The sequence below is a fragment of the Pagrus pagrus genome (genome assembly GCF_965226575.1).
Source record: "Pagrus pagrus genome assembly, chromosome: 23".
NCBI lineage: Eukaryota > Metazoa > Chordata > Actinopteri > Spariformes > Sparidae > Pagrus > Pagrus pagrus.
The window spans coordinates 16,407,090-16,430,936 of record NC_140205.1 but is presented as its reverse complement, the minus strand read 5'-3'; the positions used below and the strand labels follow the sequence as shown (position 1 = coordinate 16,430,936).

Sequence of the window (23,847 nt, the reverse complement as noted above, 5' to 3'; positions counted from 1 at the left end):
TGCAGAGCTTGGCTCGCACTAAAGTTCCTGAACCTTTGAAAAGTACTGCACTCCAAGTGGGGATGCTTTTTTGCACCTGGATCTAGATTTAGTCTGAAATGCAGAGTTCCTCAAAAGGTTCTTGGTCCCCTGGAAAAGTTCCTGCAATGGAAGTGCCCTGTGTTTAGGTAAAAAAATATAGTTTTACTGACAATTTAACATGAGGACAAAAGACATTTTCTAACAATCACAATTGAAGATGACAGCACTTGTCAGCACTAGTGCAAATGTACGATGGTTAGCTAAATATTGATTAAGCTTTATTTATGATGATTACTATTTGGTGGTATTTGGTAAAATGATTAAAAATCCCATCAGACACGTTTTAAGATGTTAAATTATCTTGTAAAAATCCATCAAAATAACATCTCCCTCTCCCTTATTTAAAACTATACACGAAGTCTTCCAATTTACTTTAAAGGCAATTCTCAGTGTATGTGCTCTGTAGGCCTCAAGTTTCAACGTCACACTTGTGTACGCTGAATGTTGAACCAGGATTGGCTTCTAAATTTCCAAATTATTTGTGATATCACAAATCATGCTCATAGAACCTGCCCTAAAAACAGATTTTTCTATGAAAATGGACACTTTCAGCAATTAATGTGAAACAGCCCCTTAGTGTCAAACTCTGCACATACGTGTGAAACAGTGAAACTCAAACATTCTGCTGTAGTTACACGAAAGAAAAACAAAGTTTTGACTCAATCAATTGACTAAAATTGCAATTTAATGCCATCACTACAATGCACTTTGTTCAGGAATTAACAGGTGTAACATCCATAGACAATGGCACAAAGAGAAGCGACCACGTTACACCAATCCTTGTTGCCCTTCACTGCCTACCTGTGAGTTGTAGAATTGATTTTAAGATTTGACTGCTTGTATTTAAAGCCCTGAATGGCATGGCTCCCGCCTATATCTGTGAATTGCTATCCATGGGCCAGTTGTTCAAAGGTAATCTGATCGGATTTTGGTTATCGGATTGGATCAAATCTTGAAAATGGGTTGTTCAAAAGGGAAAGAAGGATTCTGAAATCAGATTAGATCACAGAATCCAATCCTAGTTGTAATCTGGATCAAACCTTCAGTTTGTGTTGTTCAAAACATTTCAGTAGGATTTGGATAACTCTGATCCCAAAAAACAGGATCATCCTGATCCCAACAGGGGGTAGGATTTCAAGGTGGATTTCAGGAAGAAAATGTAGTAAAACTTAAAAATTGGTCAAATAACACATTTGTATCATTTATATTTTGCACTTGACTTGTTTAACCGTTACAGTGATAAAGTAGATAAAGTAGACACAGGCTACCAATTAAGCCTCAGTATAGTGAAGTAAAAATAAAATAAAAATAAAAATGATCTTGTCCCCATGAAACAATCCCCCAACAGATTTCAATAACAAACAAAAATATATAACTGTCATTCATCACTGTATATTAATACAGGCAGGGCCTTACTGATGGCTCCAAAATCTTGACTTGTGACCAAAGGCGACTGGGCTTTCCCTGTCTGGGTGCCCCAGCTGTGGAGCTCCATGCCTCTGGATCGCAGGCAGGCAAACTCAATATCATCCTTTAAATCTCTTTTTAAAACCCACTTTTATCATATGGCTTTTTCTTAACTGATGCTATACATTGATACATCTTTTTATCTTGTTCATACCTTAGTTGTGTTTACTATATGTCTTTAAAGCACTTTGTAACTCTGTTGGGAAAGGTGCTATAAAATTAAAGTTTAATATTATTAATGTTTTAGTGGAGCTGGAAAGGCTGTGATATGATAGTATAAAACTCAGGAAAACTGTCCTTGTTCCACCTATCTAACTGTACTTTTCTATAAAACTTACAGTGTACTACAGTTGCAGTTGTGAAGTTGTAGCTGCATTGCAGCGGCAGAAAGTAAATAAGTACATTTACTTAATTACTGTACTAAAGTTAAGTACAATGTTGTGGTAGTTGTACTTTACTTCAGTATTTCTATTTTCTGCAACTTTATACTTCCACTTCACTACATTTTGGGGCGTATATTGAACTTTTCACGCGCTATATTTATTTGATGGATGTAGTTACTAGTTACTTTGCAGATTACATGCGGCATCAGAGTCAAAGTAGCACATTTCTAAATTCATGTATTTTATCGCCAATTGAAAGAAAAAAAAAACCACTGTTTCCATCTTTCCAAACATCTGATCAGAAAATCTCCCAGGCAACTAATCAATTATGTTAACAGTATGTTTACATGCACGTTAATATATTTATTATTTACTTTTACTTTTGATATTAAAGAATATTTATTGCCAGAAAATAACTGTTGCTGCTTCAGTACAGTACTGTTTAAAAGTATGGGGTCACTTAGAAAAAAAATTCCATTAAAATAACTTTAAATTGGTCATAAATACAGTCTAGACATTATCAATGTGATAAATGACTATTTCAATGAAGTCATTGAAATAGTCATTTATCACAATGATAATGTCTAGTCTCAACTTAGGCTAGTTGAGTATGTGAAGCATCAGCATCAGTGGGTTTGAATTTAGTCCCAAAAATGGCCTGAAATAAATATAACTTACCTCTGAAACTCAACAGTCTATTCTTGTTCTGAGAAATTAAGGCTATTCAATGCGAGAAATTGCAAAGAAACAAAAGATCTCATACAATCGTGTGTAATACTCCCTTCAAAGAACAGCACAAATAACTGAGCAAGAAGATAAGTACATCAGGCTGTAACTGCTGCAAATGGAGGATTCTTTGATGAAAACACAGGTTGAAGGACAAAATTATTATGGTAAAAACCATTAATTCTAACCTTGTTAATGTCCTGAATATATTTTCTCTTCATTTGGCAACTCCTTTGATGAATTAAAGTGTGAGTTTACATGAAAAAAATGATATTTTTGTGTGACCCCACACTTTTGAGCTGAAGTATACATTTAATATCTGATACTTAAAGACTTTTACTTAAGTACTAGTTGGATGGGTGACTTTCACTTTTACCAGTGTTTAACACCATAACTTCACTTTCACTCAACTGTGACTTTTGGGTACTTTTTACAGTACTGCTGCTTTGTAACTCTTACACATGTGATATGAAATTCTCTGTAACATTTGTTTTCCTAAAGCCACAGCTGTATCCTGGATGTTGGTTGGAAAGGGAGATGAGGAGCAGCAGAATAAGCCACTGTGACTGTGTTACTGTAAGTTATTGTGCACTATTGCATGAGACATTAGCCTACTTTTGTTAATTATTTTGGACAGTTGTGTGTTAGTCATTAATTTGAGTTTAAAAGGAGATAAAATGTTATGACACTCTCGCCGCAGAGCTGTTCTCCCCGATGTTGCAGTTAAACTACAAATATTGCACATACATTGTTTCCTTATTAATGTACATTTACAGTATGTCTACGGTTGTTGCATAACAGTATGTTGTTCCTGTACACACACTGGTGTGTGTGTGTGTGTGTGTGTGTGTGTGTGTGCATTTGTGCGATCCAGGCTTCTTCATCACTGCTACACCAGGAAGATCCAGTCGCTGGGCGTGCGTCCATACTGTAAGAGAAAAAAGGTCATGAAAAGGTTACAAGAGAGTCTCTGTGTCTCCAGCGGCCTGAGCAGTGAAAAGAAAATCTCACGTCACTAAGTACTAAACTTCTCTCGCCCGCTTAATTGCGAGCAAAACACAAATCAGAAAATGAAATCAAATATCCGTGAGCAAATCTGCAAACTCAGCCACCAACAGAGCACAACACAACAGAGGAAAGGGAACTATAATAAAAATCAAAACAAAATGTTCCCCAATCCGTGACAGCCGCGGAGACAAATCCAATTATTTGCGTCTCATGTTGCAAATTTGTTCTAATGGTCGAAGTGAGAAAGTAAATAAACGCCTGCGAAGGGGAAACAAAAGAATGTGATTTCTAATTAACTTGAAAGAGGAACAGCAGGGCGACTTAGTAAACCCATCTTTCATCTGCTGCCTCAGACCACTCGTTTGTTTGTTGCACAATGTTGTCTTCAAGAGGGGCGGGAGGAGGAGTGTGTGTGGGGGGATAACACCGTGCTGCTTCCCTCCAAATGAAATGTCAACAGATTTAACAGCGGCGCGGATGGAGCGCAGCGTTTTCCAGCGTTTTGTCGATTTTATTGTTCATTAAGCTTCACTGCCGCCCCTTCATTCCCCCACCACCAAATCTTCTTCCTCCTCCTCCTCCTCTCCCACTTGTTCGAGGCTTCATTTGCAGCATCTTGGCTTTGAAGATCACAAAAGGCTGAGGCAATAATTGGGTTTGTGCAATTACAGCAAGCTTAATGAGAGAATTCAGGAGTTTGTCTTGCCCCTATCTCTAACTCTCCACACTCCACCATCAGGCCCTGTCTCTCTCTGAAGCACTGTCGACGCAGGGAGATGTTATCGGGTATAAAGATGTGGTCAACACATTCATAATGCGCATCAAGCATGCACACAAGGCCTGGGTGATGGGGAGAGAAGATATGCTAATCGGCCAGCCGCCCTACACTGACCAGAAAGACAAAACAATAAAAACAAAAATGCATCACAGAAAGTAAAGAGAAGAAGAGAAAGACAACGCAAAGGAAAAGAAGACAAAAGTCAGTAGTTGAAGAGATAAGACACGTCAACTAATAAAAGTGTTTAGAGGACGTTTAGGAGAGGGCTACTATCTGTAATGTGTAATAATGCAGATGTGGAAGCCTGCAGCGCATCCAGAGCAAAAACCAGTCAAAACTGATGATCCACAAACAGCTGGTCATAAACACAAGTAAGCAAGGACACACTGACCTTTAAAGGATAACTTCAACAATTGTACATGTTAAAGTGTGTTTACATGTCTTGGGGAGCACTACTACATATGTGAAACAAGTAGTATAAAGTCTTTTGTGGCTCCAGAATAAGCTGCTTGTATTTGAATAAATTGCCTTCAGTGATGTCACTCAATGGCTAAGATGTCGACGCATAGTCTAAGTACATAACGTGAGTAAATATACTTAGTTACTTGACACCTGATGATTTGTTTGTGAACTTATGAGGGCCTCTCCCAGTATGAGTGAGAAAATAATTATCACAGTCCAGCTCACACTCATACTAATAATAGGCTCATTACAAAGCACAATAACAGAAAGTCAGCGATACATAACGCTCTCATTAACACAAATCAAGCCTTCAGCGAAGAACATTATGAATCTGTTGAATCCTGCAGTGCTGCGCAGACTGTAGAGTTGGCGAGTTTGTAGGCCATGTACAATATTACCAAGTCATTACTCTTTACCTAATAAGATATTTCACTTACTATGTACTTACAGGCGAGATAATGCATGCAGTGGGTGTACAATGAATATAGACCAACGGGGGTTTGTTCATAAAATACAACTTAATGCTTTTATCTCATTGAGTTACATAATAACTGAAAAAAAAAAGAAAACAGCCCTGTAATGCAATTAAGGAGATGCGTGATAAGTTAGTATTTGGTGGGAATATTTTTTTTTGTTTGTAATCGACCATATTTTCAATTTAGTCAACATTTCTATTTATTTGTCTTTATGAGTGAATCCTCTTTATCGTAAACATTTGAGCACTGTGAGACTGACATGTAACTACAGTAAGTACAGATATTCCGCACATTGTCTTTTCATACCGCTGCCACTCGCACTCCTACCTTTTTTTTTGAAGAAGGCTGTGCTTCCAATTTTTTCTTCTAAAATCACATCAGTGAACGTTTTATTCAAAGTAATCTAGCAGTGCAATGAAAATAGAGTCCTGAGGGTGACAGGAGTGTAAGGAACACAGATGCTCAACCAGCTGTTACTAAGCTAGGCGAAACATCTGTGGGATGTATGTGTGTGTGTGTGTGTGTGTGTGTGTGTGTGTGTGTGTGTGTGTGTGCATCCACCAACCTGTATGTCTTTGAGTTCCTTTGTTATCCGTGAAGTCAGCTGTGAGTTGTTATCCTGACAGGGGATGTGGAAGTTCTGAGACACACAAAAACACACAATTTTAAAACATTAATGGGCTTGAATGTGAATCTACTTGTTACAATATAAATTACAAGACCACAGACAATATTAAGTAAACACATTATGGTATTAAAACAAAGAGCCACAGGGTTCTGACGAGCCTTTAAAGATGAAAACTGTCCATGTGGTCACAAGAGACCATGAGCCTCATTTATCAAAGCACAAAGCTTCGAAAAGATTAAAAACTATGCACAGATTACTACTTTACTGTATAAAAATGTACATCTTTCATATAATTTTTTTAATCAAATAAAGATAGCATTACTTTTTTACAGTGTGACTGAAATAAACGGAGGCTTTAGATGCAAAAGTCAAACTTCCTATAAGTTATCATGAAGCAGAAGATGAGAGGGCAGATTGGGAAGACTCCTTTTTTTTTTTTTTTTTTTACAAAAAAACGCTGTAAAAGTGCCCTCTTGGATGTACCCATGGTAGATAAAACATGACAATGTGTCCCTAGGGTGCCCTTCCAGCGGACAAAATGTGGTGAAGTGCCCTCTATTCACTATAAATACTGTATATCACAACTTTTGCACACTGGTGCCCCACTGGATACAGCTGGTGGCCTTTTTATTTTTTTCACCCCTGCCCCTCAAACATCCTGAGTCAACCACAAACTGTTCATTTAAAGAATACATAATGATATATACAGTATGTAATTAAAACTATATAGTGTTTCACTCTATAGTCGATTTCAGCTAGTGTCCATGGCTGTGTTCATCTGGAAATTACATGAAAAATAATTAATTGTTTGAGGAAAACAGTTTCTAGTACTATCATACTGTCTGTTTTTAATTGTTAAGACAAAGCAAGTGATAGAGACCAATGAAAGCAAAATTTGATTTACATTGTGTAAAAGATGGCTTTAAAAATGCAATGGCACAGGCAATGTCCAAAATTACCTTCTTATAATAATACAACGGAGAAGGTTTACCTACATAATATGGGGCAAAATATTAAAGAGAGAATAATATTTTTCCTGAAAGTCACTCTTGCGAACCAGAATAGTTGTTTTCTTAGTAAGAACATATAAATCCTGCTGAACTCCACTTCGACACTAATTGTTTATTAAATTATTCAGATCTAAGTGATACACTACTACTCCTTATTTTCATATAAGTAAAAAAAATTCATATCAAATATTACATAATTTAATGTAAACGACCTTGCTTTATATTGGTGAGCATAGATTTTCATAGAATGTGTCGCTCTCAGTCTTACCTCTCCCTGGTAAACAATTTCTCCTATGGGGCAGACCATGCAGGCAGTACCGGAGCCAAACAACTCTTTGACCCGCTGCTGCTTCACAGCAGAGCACAGCTGGCTCATGGTCAGGTAGCGCTCTGTTACCTTAAACACACCCTGCATGGGCACAGAAGACAGCGGAAAAGACCAGAGGAAATGTGATGCCTCATTTGGAATATTTATCCATGCATGTTGACCTTTATGGTTTCATCTGACTCACCCATTTCCTGGTTAGTTCCAGGATGCTCTGTCGGGTTACACCTGGGAGTATGATACCGTCCAGAGGTGGAGTTGCAAGTTCCTCCTCTGGAAAAGAAAAAACATAAAAAAAAAAAAAAAAAAGTTAAATAAAACTGAAAGAAATGATGAGTGGAGAGGCCATTGTGCTGTAATGACATAGTTCTTCCACAAGAGGTCAGACTTGTGAAACATTTTGTATAAATGCCTATTATACTGTATAATTGTATACTGTATACTGTGTAGGCTGCGGTTAATTGGAACAACCGGTCTGACCTCTTGTTTCAACGGCTAAATGTGTTCTCTGCACTGCAACTCTACATCTTCCACTTCACTGGAAAACAGTCTGTGAGGCTTTGGCTGTGTGACAAACCTCCTTCCTCATTGATCCAGTGCAGGAAGACGTTCATAGTTCCCGCTTCAGTGATCTGGTGGTCCTCTCCGTACAGCCACAACACCTGCTGACACCCATAATCCTCTGCTTCATACTGGGGATATATAGAACATCCATAGTTCCTGCAGAAATCCAAAGCACAACTATGATTAATTTGGCTACAGCAATGCATTTAACTGTACTGTAAAGTGAAGTTGAGAAGATTATTTTACCTCACACCCCCCACACCAAACAAATCATCCATTGTGTGTGTGAATTGAGGATCCTCTTTGAGGATTGATCAGCAACCCAGATGTTGGAGTTGAGTGCTTTAATTATCAATGAATAATAACATTCATACAATATGTGTTTACCCACCCTCCCATCTTGCAGTCTCCAGTTCCTCCTCTCCAGGCCCGTGTGTACTTCGGGTCAGCCCACAAGGACAGGGTCCTCGCAGTGCTGAAGTAACTGCCCACCGGACTCAAGATCACATACAGCAAGGCATGGGTGGACTTCTTCAGACCCAAACAGCACTACCAAAGACACATGAACACATAGCAATGTGCTTGAGCATGGTACAGAGCGCTCACACTAGTCAAACAAACTGGGCTTTGTGGTCAAACATGCTTGGGCACGGTATGGATTGCCTAGTGTGAGTACACCCTAAAAACAACCAAACAAAAAACTTCTGCCTTCACAAATGAACATAGCACTTCATTATCCTCCTCACCTCATTGCCAATAAATGTTGGTCTTATGTAAAGACTGCTTTCATTTGAGTGAGGAACCCAGTCCTGGTCAATCTCTACCAGTCGCCTGATACACTCCAGCAACTCTGACTGGTCAAAGGCCTGGAGGAGGGAGGGAGGTGTAGAAAGAGAAGGGTAAGGAGAGTGGAGGCCGAGTGGGTGAAAAGACATTTAAATAGAAAGGACGGTGGTGATGGCACTTCAGAAGTGGAAGATTGAGTTGTAGTTGTAGCTGAAATTACAGTTTGAAGGCAGTCATTTGCTCATCACTGTCAACTATCCTTTCATCCTTTCATCCATCCATCCACTCATTCCTCACACCCATCTTACAGGTAGACAAGCTCTCTTAGCAGAGTTGGACATGCGGTTCATGTTGAGCATCGGTCTGAAGATACGCAGTTGGTTGTCATCCCCACGGTATGCCTTCAACCCCTCAAAGAGCTGGTGAGAAAAAGAAGAAAAGGAAGAAAAATTACTAAACAAAATGCTAAATTCTAAACTAAATCAGTGCTTGAACAAGTGTGGCCTTGGTGGAGAAATACAAATGTAGCAGAAGTTAGCAGAAGTTGTGTCATAAGTAGGGAAGGCAAATGATAAGATTTCATTGATACCAATTCTATTATTCATTCTCCTTATAAGTCTTAATCTTTTATTGATTACTGATCAATTTTCTGTGTCAAAAAAACCAAGCTGCATCAACAAGCTGTTTCATTATCTCTGAGTCAGAACACTGTGTAGAGAAAAAGGCATGCAGGTGTTCAAATTCTCCATTGTTTTACTGCTGTTATTTGAAAGCAGTTTCTTCAGTCAGGTCTGTCATAATCGGAAATGAATGAAATGAGAGACTTGTACTGTAATCATATTCATAGTGGTTTTCTTCTGCTAAGCCTGCCTGACTTGTACTGATGTTAGTACAAAGAAATATGTTTTCAGCGTATCGCTGATGGCTCCACCCTTTTTTATAATTGTCATTTTACACAAATTACAGCAAGCGCTGTTGTCATCTTTTTTTGTTGTTTGCTTTGGACTGTTTCTTCCACTGCACTGCTTCAATAAAATTTGACTAAATTACTGTATAACAAGAACTGATAAGCTCTGAGGCATACCATTCTGACGGATCAGATCATTTTGAACCAGTTCTCAACTGGAACCGGTTGTAAATTCACACTAAAGCCACCTGTGATTCATAACTGGTTGAATTCGAACATACTGGGTCTCAAAACACTAGAAATAGCCTTTAAAAGACCCATTATATGTTAGAAGGTTGCCAGAGCACAAAAAAGATCCGTAGTGTCTTCAATAGTAGCTATGACCCTGGTTGAGATTCCAGCTGGGCTCTTCTGTTGTGTCTTAATAAATAAATGTAGAATACTTGTCATGCTGCATTATGAACTATTGGGCCTATTTTTTTCTTTCAATGCCATAATAAGTTACATCTTTTTATGTTTTAAATATGACAAAATCTTCATCCAGGCTTTTTTTGCCCCATCCTGACTGAACTCCGAAGCTTCGTCAGTCTCCTGACCGAATGTAGCATCAGATGAGATACTAAATCCATTTAAGCTAGTCTGAATCCTCTACCTGTATGGCATAGTGTAGTGCTGAACAGGCCGGGTGGAGTGACAGGTTCCCAAAGGGCTTGATGAGCGGAGCCTGCCAGCCCTCAGTCTCACTCCACTCTATGATCAGCATGTGGTCAGTGAAGGTGGAACCAAAGGTGGACACATCTGGTTTGGGGTTTGGAGCGGAGGACAGCTGGATAACCAGGTCAGCTGCCTGGTTAAAAGCACAACAGAAAAGAAAGCAGTGAGATTTAAGAATGAATCTGAATGTTTTAGTGAAGAATCCACATTGCATCAGACTTGTAACTGACGGAGCATTGTGTCTAATGTTACTGATGTATAACTTCCATGTATTTTATCTTTAAGTTCAACCACTTTCATGTCAGGCAATATATTTCATCACTTCATTGTTTAGCAGAGCAATTCCTCTGTAAAAAGCATTTCATCTTTCAGCATTTTAAGGAACATCCATTTCAACTTGAAGCTTTGACAATATTACAGTTCAGCTTACATCTTTTCTCAGAATGCATTTCAGCTCTCAGCCTTAGGTAATGCACTTTAGCATCCAACTATTGCTGTTGTCTTGTTTTTCAGTCTGTGTCTGGCCAGCTGCTGTAACATTGAGAGCGTAACAGGCTCATACAAAGAATGCGAAAAGCAACATGACTTCACCTCTCAGTGACCACACTGCTGCAAAAACAAAGGCCGTGCAGTGACAGTGTAACATCAGGGACAAAGATGTACAGACAGAAACTGTCACTAACATTTTAACTGCATGAAAGCTGTCTTCCTCAACGACCCAATTCAGAGGTCAAAGGTCACCCTCACATACAGAATACATAGCATCATTTTAGCATGAATGAGCTTGAATCCAAGTCTCTGAGTTCATTATGTCCCCATGCTGCATATATGATGCTGCAGTAACAGCAGGTTGAGAAATATGTGTCATATTTATCAAGAACAAGTGCTGTCCTTTCCTGCTGTTCTGCAAGACTGGTTCATGTGATCCTTCTTTAAAAGAGAAATATCTTCTGGCCAACCATTCAGTCAGCTATCTGTTCCAGTTGGCTGGGATTAGACTGGCTCTTCATCCCCTCCCTCCTGGTGCAGAAGGTTACCTGCGCCATAATCCCAGATTACAGTACTGGAAAGTGACGAGTGACCACAGTACAACACCGTGTGAAAATGTCAGAGAAATGCATTTTTTTATATTGTATATTTACATTTGCCTCTGATTATCTGTGTTACATCAAATACCTGTTTACATATCAACATACTTGCAGATGGTTTTATTTTCGTTATTGTAAAACTTAGTTTATTCTGCTGCTGTTTATCTCCATTCTCCAAACCAAAGCCAACTCTCATCCTCGTGAGTATACGTCTGAGTGGGTGTGTGTGTCCACAAATGTTCCGCTCTAATCTCTACCTGAGCCTGCTGTCTAGTGCTCAGGTGTTCAGGGTCAGAAAACAAGCAAAGCTTCAGCTACTTAGCGTGAGCTGGGAAAGTGGATTCTGCTGAGCAGGCTGCAGCAAGAGGGAGAGGAGGACAAGCACAGGAGTGGACGCCGGTTGCCTCCTTACCTCCCAAAAATGGAGACAAAATGGACAAATCAAGAGCTAAATCAAATGCCTTAGAAAAGGCTTGCTAAGGTTGGAAGAAATTGGACTTTTTTAAGCACTGGATTGTTTTTTTAATGTGTTTTGTTGTCACATCAAGAACACTGTTGAATGACTGCGGCTCCAAATGCCTCTCATTGCTGCTCTTGGCAACATGAGGACAAGAGGCACTGCTGGAGTATCTTCTATGTGGAGGAAAAGGGGGGATTTTTAAGTGTCAGGAAACCAAGGAATCTTCAAGATGCTGCAGCTGGAGCAGCTATTGAGGGTAGGTGCTCTTTAACCACAATGCCATTTGAACAGAGGAACTTGGTAACATCTTCTGCTGTTTGGCATTCATTCAATTCTACAAACCATAAAGCCACAACACACTTAAACAGTTTGAATACCTTAAAGCTTGGAGTACTGTTGTCAGCCATTGCGGTCGTGGAAATGATGCTTCCCTGAAAACAATTTAAAATATTTTAACAATACAATAAAAATAAACTTTCAATGTGCATTCGCGTTTTACAAGGAAGTTTGCCTAAAGGGGTAGAACCTGCAGAACTGGTTGTCATATCCAGTTGAGCCAGCTGTTGTCCCTTAAAGCAATTACCTAATGTAATTGTCTCAAGTCACTTTACTTTCTTAATAACAACATACTGCAAACTTCAGTCAATGTGGGTTCCACACTGGTTGTGCGATCATTTTTAGCTAATCGATAATATGGTTGCAGCTCTTTTTCTACAATTTTGTCAAGCATTTACTATCACACAGTATAATAAAGGAAAGCCACATTGTCGAAACCTTATCAAATATCTTCTTAAAATGCAGGTGTCAACAGAAACAGGCCTTGTGATAGAATTACATTAAGCTTTTCATGAGCTACATCTTTACATAAAGGAGAAGACACTGCATGATAGTATAGCCCACATAGAAGTTCTCAGTAGGCCCTAGCTACGTATCTGTGATTTGGTAGTTATAATAGTGTACCTGCGCTGAAAGCACAGCCTTATCACCAATATTTATCTCTAACATTCACGCTCACAACAGTAAATAATGTTGTAAAAAAATAAAAAAGAAAGAAAGAAAAGTTACCTTCAGAGAAGTAGAGCCGTCTTCGCCAAATGTAGCCGGGATGAATGATGAACCGGTTGTGCATCTTCAGACACTCCCTCCTTAAACCGCTTACAGCGTGCTCAGGTTGAAACCAGTCCTAGTAGTCATGACACCAGACATCCAAATTTATTTAGTCAATATTATATTTGAGCACCCTTGACTTGGTTATACTGAGCTTCTTGTCTTGTTTGCTTGTTTGCTTGTTTCTGTCTGCTATTTAATCTATTTACAGTCTGACACGTCTAATTATTGGTGAGTCATTAAAGGGGGGGGGGGGGGGGGTGACTATCACCTGGGACGAGCTCAAAACACTTAACGAAATTAAAACTTACCCCACCTACATAAAATATGAAGTCGTAGACTGATACATTGGGTGCAGTGTCTCCTTCAGGCCGCAGGGAGGGGCTGCCGGCTCATTTTTCGGAGCCAGGGACACGCGCGCGGGGTTTAACTCTTTCGGTCTCGAGCGCTGTGCTTCACTCTACCTGTGCGCGTGCTCTCTGCGTGCGCGCCCGGACAGTTGGTTCCAAACATTTCGTCGCGGATATTTGCTCGCAAAAGCTAACAAAAAACCTGTGTCCTGCTAGCAAACAAAGGCTGTTTTGAGAGAGTGAATACAGAAGGTGGGTTTTTGTTGGACGTGGTGGTCACGGTCATGTGTATGTGTGGATATAATTTTTTTTTATCGCTGACGATAAAATAAAATAACTGTCCAGGTAGCGTGGCTGTCGTAGGCTGACGCATTTATCTCCTAAATCTGTTCAATGCATTTGTTACGCGTGTTCTTCGTATAGAGAGTTGCTCTTTTGCAAATATACTATAACGCATTTAATTGTGACAACCAGTTGCATTTTTTTTTATTTCATCTGCAGCAAAAAAAAAAAAGAGATATTTTACTGAATATTTTACTGAAATAAATGCTGCTGTGTTCTCTTGGATTAATGAGCTCGTTTGCGCACCTGGCGCTTCAGTAGGTGATGCTTCGGATGTGAACACATTTGTGCTCTAATCTTTCCACACTGAGAAGCCAGGATTTCAAAATGTGAAAACTTGTGGACTGGTTTGCATGTATTGTAACTTCTGTGGAATCTCCTATCCGAACATATCCGCTGTTTTGGTAATTGATTTGTCGTTTTTACAAGCTAAAATGTAAAAACATCTGCTGGTTCCAGCTCTTTCTTTGTCATATGTGATAGGGAATGAAGAGTCTTTGGGTTTTGGTGTGTTTCTTTTTTTAGAAAAAATAAGCAAATTGAAGACATCAATTTGACATTTTATGGTCTAAAGGATTAATCCATAATGAGAATAAATCTTATTAGGGAGGATTTTAATTTGATGTCCATTTTATCTCTTTCCTTTACTCTTCATCTTACATTTTTCCACTTACAGTTCTTAACAGACTCCTGTCTATGATAGCCATTGAATCTTGGAACACAGACTGAATGTGCCAGTTGTCAAGTACATCATGGTGTGATGTTATGCAGTGTTGGTCATCTACCAGCAGAATAACCATGGCTTTCTCTGTGTTTTATTATTTATGTCTCTATTTTACAAACAAAATAGTTTCTGCTCTTCTCTCCACAGACTTCAGTCTCTCCTCTAGCCAGGAAGCCAGCATTGCAGCCTCTCCATCAGCAGCATGGATTATTATACGCCCCAGCCCAATCGTCGTCACAATCCTGTGGAAAGCATCTGCCGCAAACTGCAGACCATTCAGTGGCGCGGTGATCGAGAGCCCAATTCACCGTTCCAGATTCCCAAACTGTCCTCCAGCAGTTACGACAGCACACAGTGTGGCCTCAGGCACAACCTGGAGGCCATTCTGAAGAAAGGGGCCACACACAGAGACGAGGGGGAGAGGGGGAAGGAGAGAGTGAAGGAGAAGGAGAAGGGAAAGGGGAAAGGGATGGGTATGCCGAGCTCTGCAGTGTCCCAGAGGAGCCTGGGCTCTTCTGTCCCCATGTCCATCCCTTCCACTCCCACTATGCCAGCTAATGTCACTTACACCATCACTAGCACACTAGGAGAGAGGAGAGGTGCTGATGGGAGTGATTTGAGACAAGTTAAGAAATGGCAGAGGTATTGTTCGACGCCCACGGGTCAGTCCAAGGAGTCCCCTTACTTTACATTCACACGAGGACCCCAGTCGGTTCAGCCCGAGAGCGAGAAGCGGAGCAGGAGCCCGCCTCTGTCTCATACCTTCACTCCAAACCACAGCACCGTATCCTACAACCTTAACTTCTGCTCAGGAGACACGGGGAACTTGACCGAGTGTGAGCTGCCCTACCCAGCTCTGGTTGTGAAAAGACTGTCCATGGGAGACGGAGGTAGGGAGGAGCGGCTGAGGGCCAGCTTGGATGTGAAGGTTTTTGTAGCAGCAACACAAAACTGAAAGCAACAGTAGTTTGACTAAAGAACTTAACTCAAAGTGCACTTATTATTTTTTCATTGCTTTGAGTCACATCTCCCTGACACTGACACTCCACTGACAAGAAGTGTGAGGTTCAGGTAAAAGCTGTGGGAAAAGCTTGTTAGCAGACTTTGTTTGGTCTAAACTTCAGTTTAGTGTTTAATATTTTCACCAGCAAGACAAACTTGAAATGCTGATTCTAGCATATAAGATTTTGGTTGTTGACTGATAGTTTTTTTTTCCTTAATTGGATTTCCAACACAGGGAATCTGATGTGTGCTACTAGATGGTACTAATGAGAAGAAGAGGGAGAATGCAGCTACTTTATAAAATAGAAGAATAAGCGGTCTACAAATTAGCAATAAGGCACAAAGGCTTAAACCACATGAAAGTCCCAAATTTCAGTTGGTTTACTTCAAGAGGTACAAAATTGGTGCTGGCAAGGTTGTTTATATAAATGTATACAACGAAGGTTGACTGATGTTCGATTTTTTTGGGGCTGATCCCAATATTGCAGAGTAAAAAATTCTGATATCGATGTGTCGACCGATATATGGACATTTTTTGTAATGATCCCTTAAATGTGGTTATTTTGTTATAAAGATATGTAATGGAGGCAGGATGTTGTAAAGTTGAACAATTTGGATTCTAAAGTTATGTCCGTGCACTGAATCAGTAAACTTCACTGGAAACTTGAATAATTACATTAACCCAAGTATCTTTTTCTGTATTATAGTCTCTAAAAATGACCCTTTTTTTAATCAGTGCCTATTGGGCAAATACCAATTTGTGTATGACAGGTCAGTATCGCCCAATAAATCATACAGGCTCTAGTACAGATAGAAAAATCTGACTCCTCCAGGGATGAATTACCAACTATGCTAAGCTAACAATTTTCAAGAACTTGAGGGGGCACAAAGGAGCATGGCATCCTTGTTTATCCTTTTTTTGTGCCTTAAGGTAATTTTTCTTGTCAAAACTTACATTACTTCACTTTGGTGCTTACTTGTTCCATATTCCTAAATTACAACTTCTCTAATGAAAGTACCACATAGAAAAACCTGGGATGAGATTGTATTCCAGCATAAAAAACTGAAGTTATTGCACAGAGAGTGGGGATAAGTGTTAATGGGGCCCCCATGGCTAGTTAATTTGCACTTGTAGCCCTGAACCAACTTGCATTATGTAACTGCAATAGTGTTTCAGGCCATCATGCCATTACAGGTTTTGCCGTGCCTGAAGGAATATTTATCATGTGCCTGCTTTTCTACAAAAAGTCAACACTGTGTGTGTGTTTGTTGCATATTCATGTCCAGGATCATCACTGGCTTCTGAAAACAGGAAGGAAAATATGGCAGAAATCAGCCTCATCTGTGAGGAGAATCTGCTTGATACCATCTTCCATGCCTGTGACACCCAGCGCCGAGGTACACACGCACGGACACACACACACACACACACACACACACAAGGTCATTAATGGTTGGGTCATGCATTTTAGTCTTGCAGCAAGCTGAATACAGCCGGCAAGTGACAAACTATAATTTTCATTGAGGGTAGTATGAGTGTGTGTTCCCTTCAGTTTCCCACAGTCACACAATATCAGTGTTGTCTCTTTTGCCTGCAGCATTGGCAACACAAATCTGTTCTATTTATCGCTTCAGCCTTTAAGAGTTTTCATCTGTTCACAGACTTGTGTGTTGTCTGTGTTTAACACTTTTAATGCCATTTGGAGTGAACCATCTTGTGCAGCAGGGATATGGAGGTGGTGGTCATTTCTTTCAACATTTTTGTTCTTTTTTCTTGAACTCTGGATCTGATCTCTTCTGATTTCTTGTGCTGGGCAGGTGGACATGTGTGTTTCTGTCTTTGTTTGTCGGAAGAAATATAGCTAAGTTCTGCCTGATTACATTTTGTGTTTTGTTGTATATGAAATTAAGGAGAACCATGTGTAAACATATTGAAAAGTACATGGTGTATTGTCTGCGGTTGAGTTTTAGTGAGAGAAGTATTAATGAATATTGAAAGATCATTGAATGGATTTTTGTGAGATGAAAGAAAACTAGTCCACAGTTTAGATTCGATGCTGTGGTAACTGAAGGCTGAAGAGTTTAAAAGAAAAAAAACTGAAGTCAGCGTTGAGAAATGTGTGAAACGAACTGCAGAAAAGAATTTAGTCTTGATTCTTCCTGTCGCTATGGTTACTGCTTTTGCAGCGTGCACCTATAACCCAACAAAGACAACAAGATTGAGGAGAAGTGCTGTGTTACAAAAAATGAAACGCACATAATAAATCTGTTAATATATTAACCATCATTTCTCTAACAGGAAGAGCAGAAGATTTCTTTTAAGTGTCTCTGTGTTACTTTCATCTTGCAGGTAAAGTGTACGTCTCTCACATTGTGGACTACCTGCGTCACACCACCAGCCGCAGCTCAGAAGACAGCGGACTGGAGGAACTTTGCAACATGCTCGATCCAGAACACAAAGACGTCTCCATTGACTTGGACACGTATCACGCCGTCATGAGGGAGTGGATCGATGATTGCCGCAACAATGGGTATAATGAGGAGCAGGCATTATAAACCTGAAGTACATGATTATTTATTAAAAAATGAGAGAATTTTTTGGCTTTGTAAGGGGTTTAGTTTTTGAAATGGCTGGAGGTCTCTGTTTTAAGAGAAAAATAATCTTAAGCAAAATGCTGAATCAAGGTCCAGCTGTGCTTTTCTGGAGCTACAGGACGTGTTGTGACCTTCCTGTGTGGATGAAAGAGAAAAGTGAAATCTGTTAGGTGGCTAGTACAGGATTATAAATCAGTAGTGGATTAATCGTTGGTTATCTGTGTATTCTTTTGCTCGTGTTTTTGTCTGGCTAGAGTACCTATTTAAAATTTTATGTGTGACAACTGGTGGTTTCAGAGGAAAATAACAGCTTGTGCAGTCAGTGGTTTCATTTTTTGTGTAGTGTTATGACGGGTATAAAAGGTGAGATGCCTCCTCTTTTGCACGTTAAGCATATGTTAATGTAATTTATATGTTAGCGGAAACGATATACTAAATTTTCTCCACGTTTTTCTTTCTACACATTTGCAGAATAGTTTCCAGCCTCTTTAATGTGGCATGAAAAGGACAGCTTGCAACGTCTTTTACCAGGCCTGTGGTTTCTTTTTAGCCTTTCAGAGAAGAACCACTCGTATGTTGTGCTTGAGTTATGCAAGTAGATGTTGTGTAGGCGGGTTATGCGTCAGATGAAAGATGATTTTTTTTTTCTTCCCCATAGTTTCAGCTGTGTGCATCTTAATGTAACAGCATTGTGTCGTTTGTCTCAGAGGCAGTTCTGCGTAATCACACTGCACACTGTCAGGTTGATGTCAATGTGCACTTGACACCTTAATTCAGTCTGATATGCAGCTCCGATGAAGGGTTAAAATTGAAAGTCAAATTGTTTTGTTTTAAGTTTATATTATATTCATTTATCACTTATTAAAATTGTCCTGATGTGTGGGCTGTGAATAAAGCTGAAGACTTCATACTTTGAAGGACAACAATAGAGGTCCATTTTTATCGATGCATCTTATATCTGTATACATGAGGTGTCCGACCACACACTATATCTTTCACAAGCATAATGACTGTGCCTTAGCCAGTGAGCGCTTTGCAGTATGTCCAGGCTCTGTTTAAACATCACATAGAGAATGAGTTTCAGACTGAGCAGAGAACTGACTGTTTTTAGTGCTCGGTCTGCCAGGCACCAAGAATTAAACAGTTCAACCCTCATTTCAAGCATTTTTTCAGGGGTCCAAAAGCAACAGTATAGTGCATGACTGCCAAACGCTGGAAAAATATCATAAAGGCAACTGATCTTGCACAATCTGATGTTTGATTTCTCTGTTTTATCTCAGGGAAGAGCCAACAGATGACGTCACACAGGACTCTGTAAAATTCAGAGACAGCCTGTCTGGTAAGGGTGTGTGTAATCACTCGTGTTTGCCTTTGATTTCATTGTTTCACTGTACACACATCTCATTTTAATAACACCTTCAGCTTTAGATGTTTTAATGTATTTTGGATCTGTGTGTGTGTGTGTGTTTTAGCCAAGAGGTCAATGCTGCTCAATATGACCTCAGGAAGCTTGGAGGCCTTTGGAGGGGAGGCATCCAGAGCAGAATTGTAAGTGATTTGTAAGTGGTTTGTATGAACGAATAAGAGTGTCCATGTTCATATAATAAGCTAACCAATGGCTTTATTAGTGTGTATGACCAGCCAGCCAAGGGTAACAATAAGCATGTACATTTTCACTGAGGCAACTCCTGTAACTTATAAACGAGTTACAATTACTAGCGCTTTAATTATTATACCTACTTTCTCTTGCCTTAGGTGTTAATTACTTAAATTATTAGATAAGTTCCATGCTGGCAGTAATGCCATGCAAATAAAACTGCAAACAATACACTTTAGCCAGTGTCAGACAGTGTCTGAAAGTGAATGTTTTCAGTCAAAAGTGTGAGAGTAGACTTACTAAAGGAGACAGAGTGAAGCTCTTACGGTGGAGTTTGGTTGTCAGGATGTGATGGTGCAGCCCAATTTAAGCCAAGGATATTAGTGTTTGTGTCTTTCTCCCCACAGTGAGACATCAGAGCTGGTATATTGTGTTGCCGACCTGCAGATGAGCAACCAAAAGCTTGAGGAGGAGGTGAGGAAGCTGAAGCAGGTGGTGGAGGGCATGGAGGACAGCAACCAGAAGCTGGCAGAGGAGAATGAGGAGCTACGCAATCAGGCCAGAGTGTAAGATGCACATACATGCAAACACACAGCACAGATTTATTGTAGTAGTGGTTTGCTGACTTCTATCTCTGTTTTTCCTCTTGTGCAGTAACCATCAGCTGGCGCAAAAGGAGAAAATGCTGAAGGAGGAGGTGGAGGAGATGAAGGCCACTCTGAGCTGTACGGAAGAAGGCAGAGCTCTCGCCTCCGCACACAGCAAACATGTGGTCAGTCAAACTCGGGCTGCACAAAGAGAATCTATAAAAATGCATTCTGCTTGCAAACAGATGGCTTGTGTCTGTTATCTTTGCCTACACTATTGGTCTGCAATACAGTACAGCACAGTTCAACTGCAATGTTTGAACATAAACAAATCATCAACTGTTGTTGACCCCATTTGGATTAGAATTAAATTACTGTACTTGACATTCAGTGCAGCCATGACAAACTGGGGCACTTTGACTTGCATTACTAATTGTGGCTGGAAATTAGAGCCATGTCTTATTTTTTTTTCTTTTGTATTACATTGCCAGAAATTGTGTAGACGGTAACACCCCAAATCCAAAACAAAATGGCTTTGAAAATTGTGTTGTTTATTGACGAGCCTTGGTTGAAGCACTTGCAAACTGCAATTCACATTTTTTGTACATATGATTTTTGTAAATGCAAGCTGAAGGTAAATGAGCCCGAATAAGTCCACATCCCAGACTGCAGTCAAACTTTAGATAAAATCGCAAAACTCTTCAGGTCACGATGTCAGAGTGTAACAGAATAGAAAGTTTATGACTGAGTATTGCTATTGATTGCTTTTCTTCTTTTCAGGAGAGAGAAAACCAGAGTCTCATTGCCAAGATTGCTTCTCTTCAAGAAGAGGTACTTGACTGTCCAAAAAGGGCTTTTGTCTGAGGAGTTGACAGTAAAATCAATAACCTGACTTGCAGGGGATCAGTAGCACTCATCCATTTATAGTTGGTTTACAAAGAGTATGTTGTTACAAGTTTTTTTTTATAAAAGGATGTGACCACCTGACCTAACTCCCCTCTGATGGCTCCCCAGAACTTCAAGGTAACCATGGAGACAGACGAGCTTCAGAGGAGAATAGCAGAGCTGTGTGACATTAACGCTGACCTACAGGTACCTGCACTGTCTGTCCGTTATTATTTGTTATATATAGCTCTGAATTATTACATCCCTTCTGTCATTCTTTACTTCTCTTACAGTGCACTTCTCTTATTCTATTTTTCTGGCCTTGAGACATTTTTGAGTCTAAATCCATCTTCCTTCCTCAAAAAATGACCTTTGCATTGTCAATCTGTCTCAGGAACAATTTGTAATTCTGTGTCAACGTGCTGTACCTTCTTTATAATCTTATGTAACTTTGCCCTTTGTATGTCCTCAGTTGCAGATTCACTCTTTTGATGGTGTCGTTAGTGAAAAGGAAGCTGTGATTCTAGAGGTCAGTGCCTTTTTATGATGTTTTTAAAAAACAAATCCTTATTACTCACTGTAAAACTTTTTGTGGCAGTTGTGATCATTCTATACATTGAATTTCTTGAATCCAATCAGAGATTCAGTCTGAATGAAACCTTTGAAATGTAGCTTTAGCTACTAATTGTGTTAAATTAATTCTAATAAGTAAAAAAAAAAAATCCAGATGAAGGTAATTTTTTATTGCCCTCTTTTTAGTTTCTTCAGAAAACACTTGTTGTATCCTTTATCCTCCTTTTACAGAAGAACAGACAGATAAATGAGCTGAAGTCAGCAGTAGAGGAATATTCCTCCATCACAGAGGTCAGTGTGTTGAACTTCACATCCTATCATTAGCTTCTCATAGATGCTCTTTTATGCTTTCACTTGTTCCTGATCTCTCTGCTTGCTCCTTCCTCATGCCAATGCAGACCTTTGATATACTCCTTACAAACCTATTGTCCAACTCCACCACTTATTTTTTAGCTGACCCGAGTCTGCAGAAAATTGTCCTGTGATTCACTGATTTCCTGTGTGCAGCAATGAAAAAAATCCTCATGTTAAATGAAGTTTGCGTCAGATTGGTCACTTCAAAAGCATATCACATTACTTATATCTTGAATAAGATATTGACTATGAACTTGAGGTAGTCATTTTATTTTTCAAAATATTTATGAATATTTGTACAGCTAAATGTGAGTATTTTTGGGTACAGACAGTTCTCCGCTATGTTCAGTGTGTTTATACAGTTATCAGCTGTGCGTCATTGGCTGACCAACTGTGGGAGTTAAATCACCTGCTTCCACACACTGGTCTTATAGTCAACAGGGTTGTTCTAGTGGGTTATCAGCAGGACACGTGGTTGACCTGTAAATAACTAAAGGGGTGGGCTGAGTTATGGTGGTGTCTCTGTTGTTGCTTCCAGCTGCTGAGAGCAGACAAGAGCAAGCTGGAGAACCAGATGCAGATGATGCATCCAGACCTAGCTGGGTAAGTGAATGACAAATAGCCTTGGATTGACCGTGTTTGAGATATTAACTTTAACAACTAAGGATATAGACATTAGCCTAGTTTTATTTTATCACACTATTAATTCTGGGGAGAGAGACCGCCACAAACTGTATCTTTTTATATATAAAAAAAGTAAGATTTTTTGCACTTTATGGGGAAAATGTGTCCTTTGACATTTTTTTGTTACCTTGTTTGCACTCCACTCTTCACTCCCTGTCCTTGTGTATGTCACAGTGCTGGTCTGTCCCTGTCGGTGGCCTACAGGTTGAACCAGAGCAGCTCAGGATCCCTGCAGACAGAACTGGCTCTGGCACAGTCACCACTGGAGGTCAGCACTCTCTTACTTTGTCTGTCTCTTTCATTTGCTTCCCTCTGAATCTTTTTCTCTGTAAACCCTGCTTTGGTCTTTTATACCACAGACGGATAACTCATGGCGGCTACACATCTTGGATATCTTCCTTGTAGTAACCAAACTGTTGCACATATAAACTTGATTGCATCCCACACAGATACAGCATGTACACCGACTAAGCACTTGAACAGGAACTAGTTTTTAAGATAGTTTTGGTAATGTTGTGTAATCTCAGTTTATAGTTCATCTGATCTCTGCTGCCTTCATGGGAAGATTATTTATGCCTACAGGCAGGTGATTCATCTCTCAAGATTTTTCTTCCTCATGCTGTAGGGCCTCTCACACACTCGACGGACAATGCAAAGCACTGTCTGAACATTAGCTGCAGTGTTTCACATGTTGTGTACTTGCCACAGTCCAGCCTCTATGTAATAATCAGACCAACGGTGACTGTTTTATAGTTAGTCTGCTGACTTGTTTGTATAAATGCATACTGCAGGCCCCCAATGGACTTGATCATTTTTCCACCACTATGAGCTTTGCCTCCCCGCTGGATGAGACACTTGACAGGGAGGTACTGCTGATGCTACAGGGACCCAGCCCTGAACACATGGCCCAGGAGTTCAAGAGCCTCCTAAACAAACTGGTAACAAGTGTGATTAAGTGAACCCTGACTTGCACTTAAATCCTTTAATTGACTTTAGATTGGTGAATAGTGTGCAATTGCATCTGTGTAACAACCCCATTTTTCACTTGTATAAAGTGTTATATAAAACACTTTGACTTGCAAATGACTGCTTTGAGTGTAAATGTCATTCCGTTCCAGTCAACACAAAACCAGCATGGCATCACCAGTAGCATATGACAAATGTATTTGTAGCTTTTTGGTATA

At 39.8% G+C, this 23,847-nt stretch overlaps 2 protein-coding genes across 8 annotated transcripts in view; one reads left to right on the top strand and one right to left on the bottom strand.

Annotated features, from left to right (window-relative positions):
- Nucleotides 1-748: 748 nt before the first annotated feature.
- bcat1 (branched chain amino-acid transaminase 1, cytosolic) lies at nt 749-12,948 on the bottom strand. The gene is made up of 11 exons (XM_084345677.1): nt 12,929-12,948; nt 12,241-12,294; nt 10,254-10,448; nt 9,003-9,113; nt 8,655-8,774; nt 8,300-8,457; nt 7,922-8,064; nt 7,532-7,617; nt 7,288-7,428; nt 5,947-6,021; nt 749-3,585 (listed from the first exon to the last, which is right to left on the bottom strand). Exons 2-11 carry the CDS (start codon nt 12,268-12,270, stop codon nt 3,547-3,549), a joined length of 1,098 nt encoding a protein of 365 aa, XP_084201803.1. The 5' UTR covers nt 12,271-12,294; nt 12,929-12,948; the 3' UTR covers nt 749-3,546.
- A 500-nt stretch (nt 12,949-13,448) lies between these two features.
- The window catches only part of lrmp (lymphoid-restricted membrane protein), a 33,460-nt gene continuing 23,061 nt past the window's right edge, over nt 13,449-23,847 (top strand). For 6 of the 7 annotated variants that reach the window (XM_084345778.1, XM_084345783.1, XM_084345781.1 and 3 more), the window contains exons 1-15: nt 13,449-13,572; nt 14,534-15,276; nt 16,676-16,786; nt 17,739-17,919; nt 19,264-19,322; nt 19,456-19,531; nt 19,988-20,146; nt 20,235-20,352; nt 20,948-20,998; nt 21,182-21,259; nt 21,525-21,581; nt 21,857-21,916; nt 22,518-22,582; nt 22,838-22,931; nt 23,455-23,601. In XM_084345778.1, coding sequence (XP_084201904.1) covers nt 14,589-15,276; nt 16,676-16,786; nt 17,739-17,919; nt 19,264-19,322; nt 19,456-19,531; nt 19,988-20,146; nt 20,235-20,352; nt 20,948-20,998; nt 21,182-21,259; nt 21,525-21,581; nt 21,857-21,916; nt 22,518-22,582; nt 22,838-22,931; nt 23,455-23,601 — 1,944 coding nt within the window. In that variant the 5' untranslated portion in view covers nt 13,449-13,572; nt 14,534-14,588. The remainder of the gene's footprint in view (nt 13,573-14,533; nt 15,277-16,675; nt 16,787-17,738; nt 17,920-19,263; nt 19,323-19,455; nt 19,532-19,987; nt 20,147-20,234; nt 20,353-20,947; nt 20,999-21,181; nt 21,260-21,524; nt 21,582-21,856; nt 21,917-22,517; nt 22,583-22,837; nt 22,932-23,454; nt 23,602-23,847) is intronic. The other variant, XM_084345780.1, reaches the window with a different exon arrangement.

What these genes read in the sequence shown, in the direction of transcription:
- bcat1 (XM_084345677.1), bottom strand. Translation starts at nt 12,270, where the DNA reads ATGGCTGACAACAGTACTCCAAGCTTTAAG. An exon ending in TGGAACTAACCAGGAAATGG is followed by an intron (nt 7,429 to 7,531) that starts GTGAGTCAGATG and finishes GTGCCCATGCAG; the next exon opens with GGTGTGTTTAAGGTAACAGA. An exon ending in AAATTGTTTACCAGGGAGAG is followed by an intron (nt 6,022 to 7,287) that starts GTAAGACTGAGA and finishes TGTGTGTCTCAG; the next exon opens with AACTTCCACATCCCCTGTCA.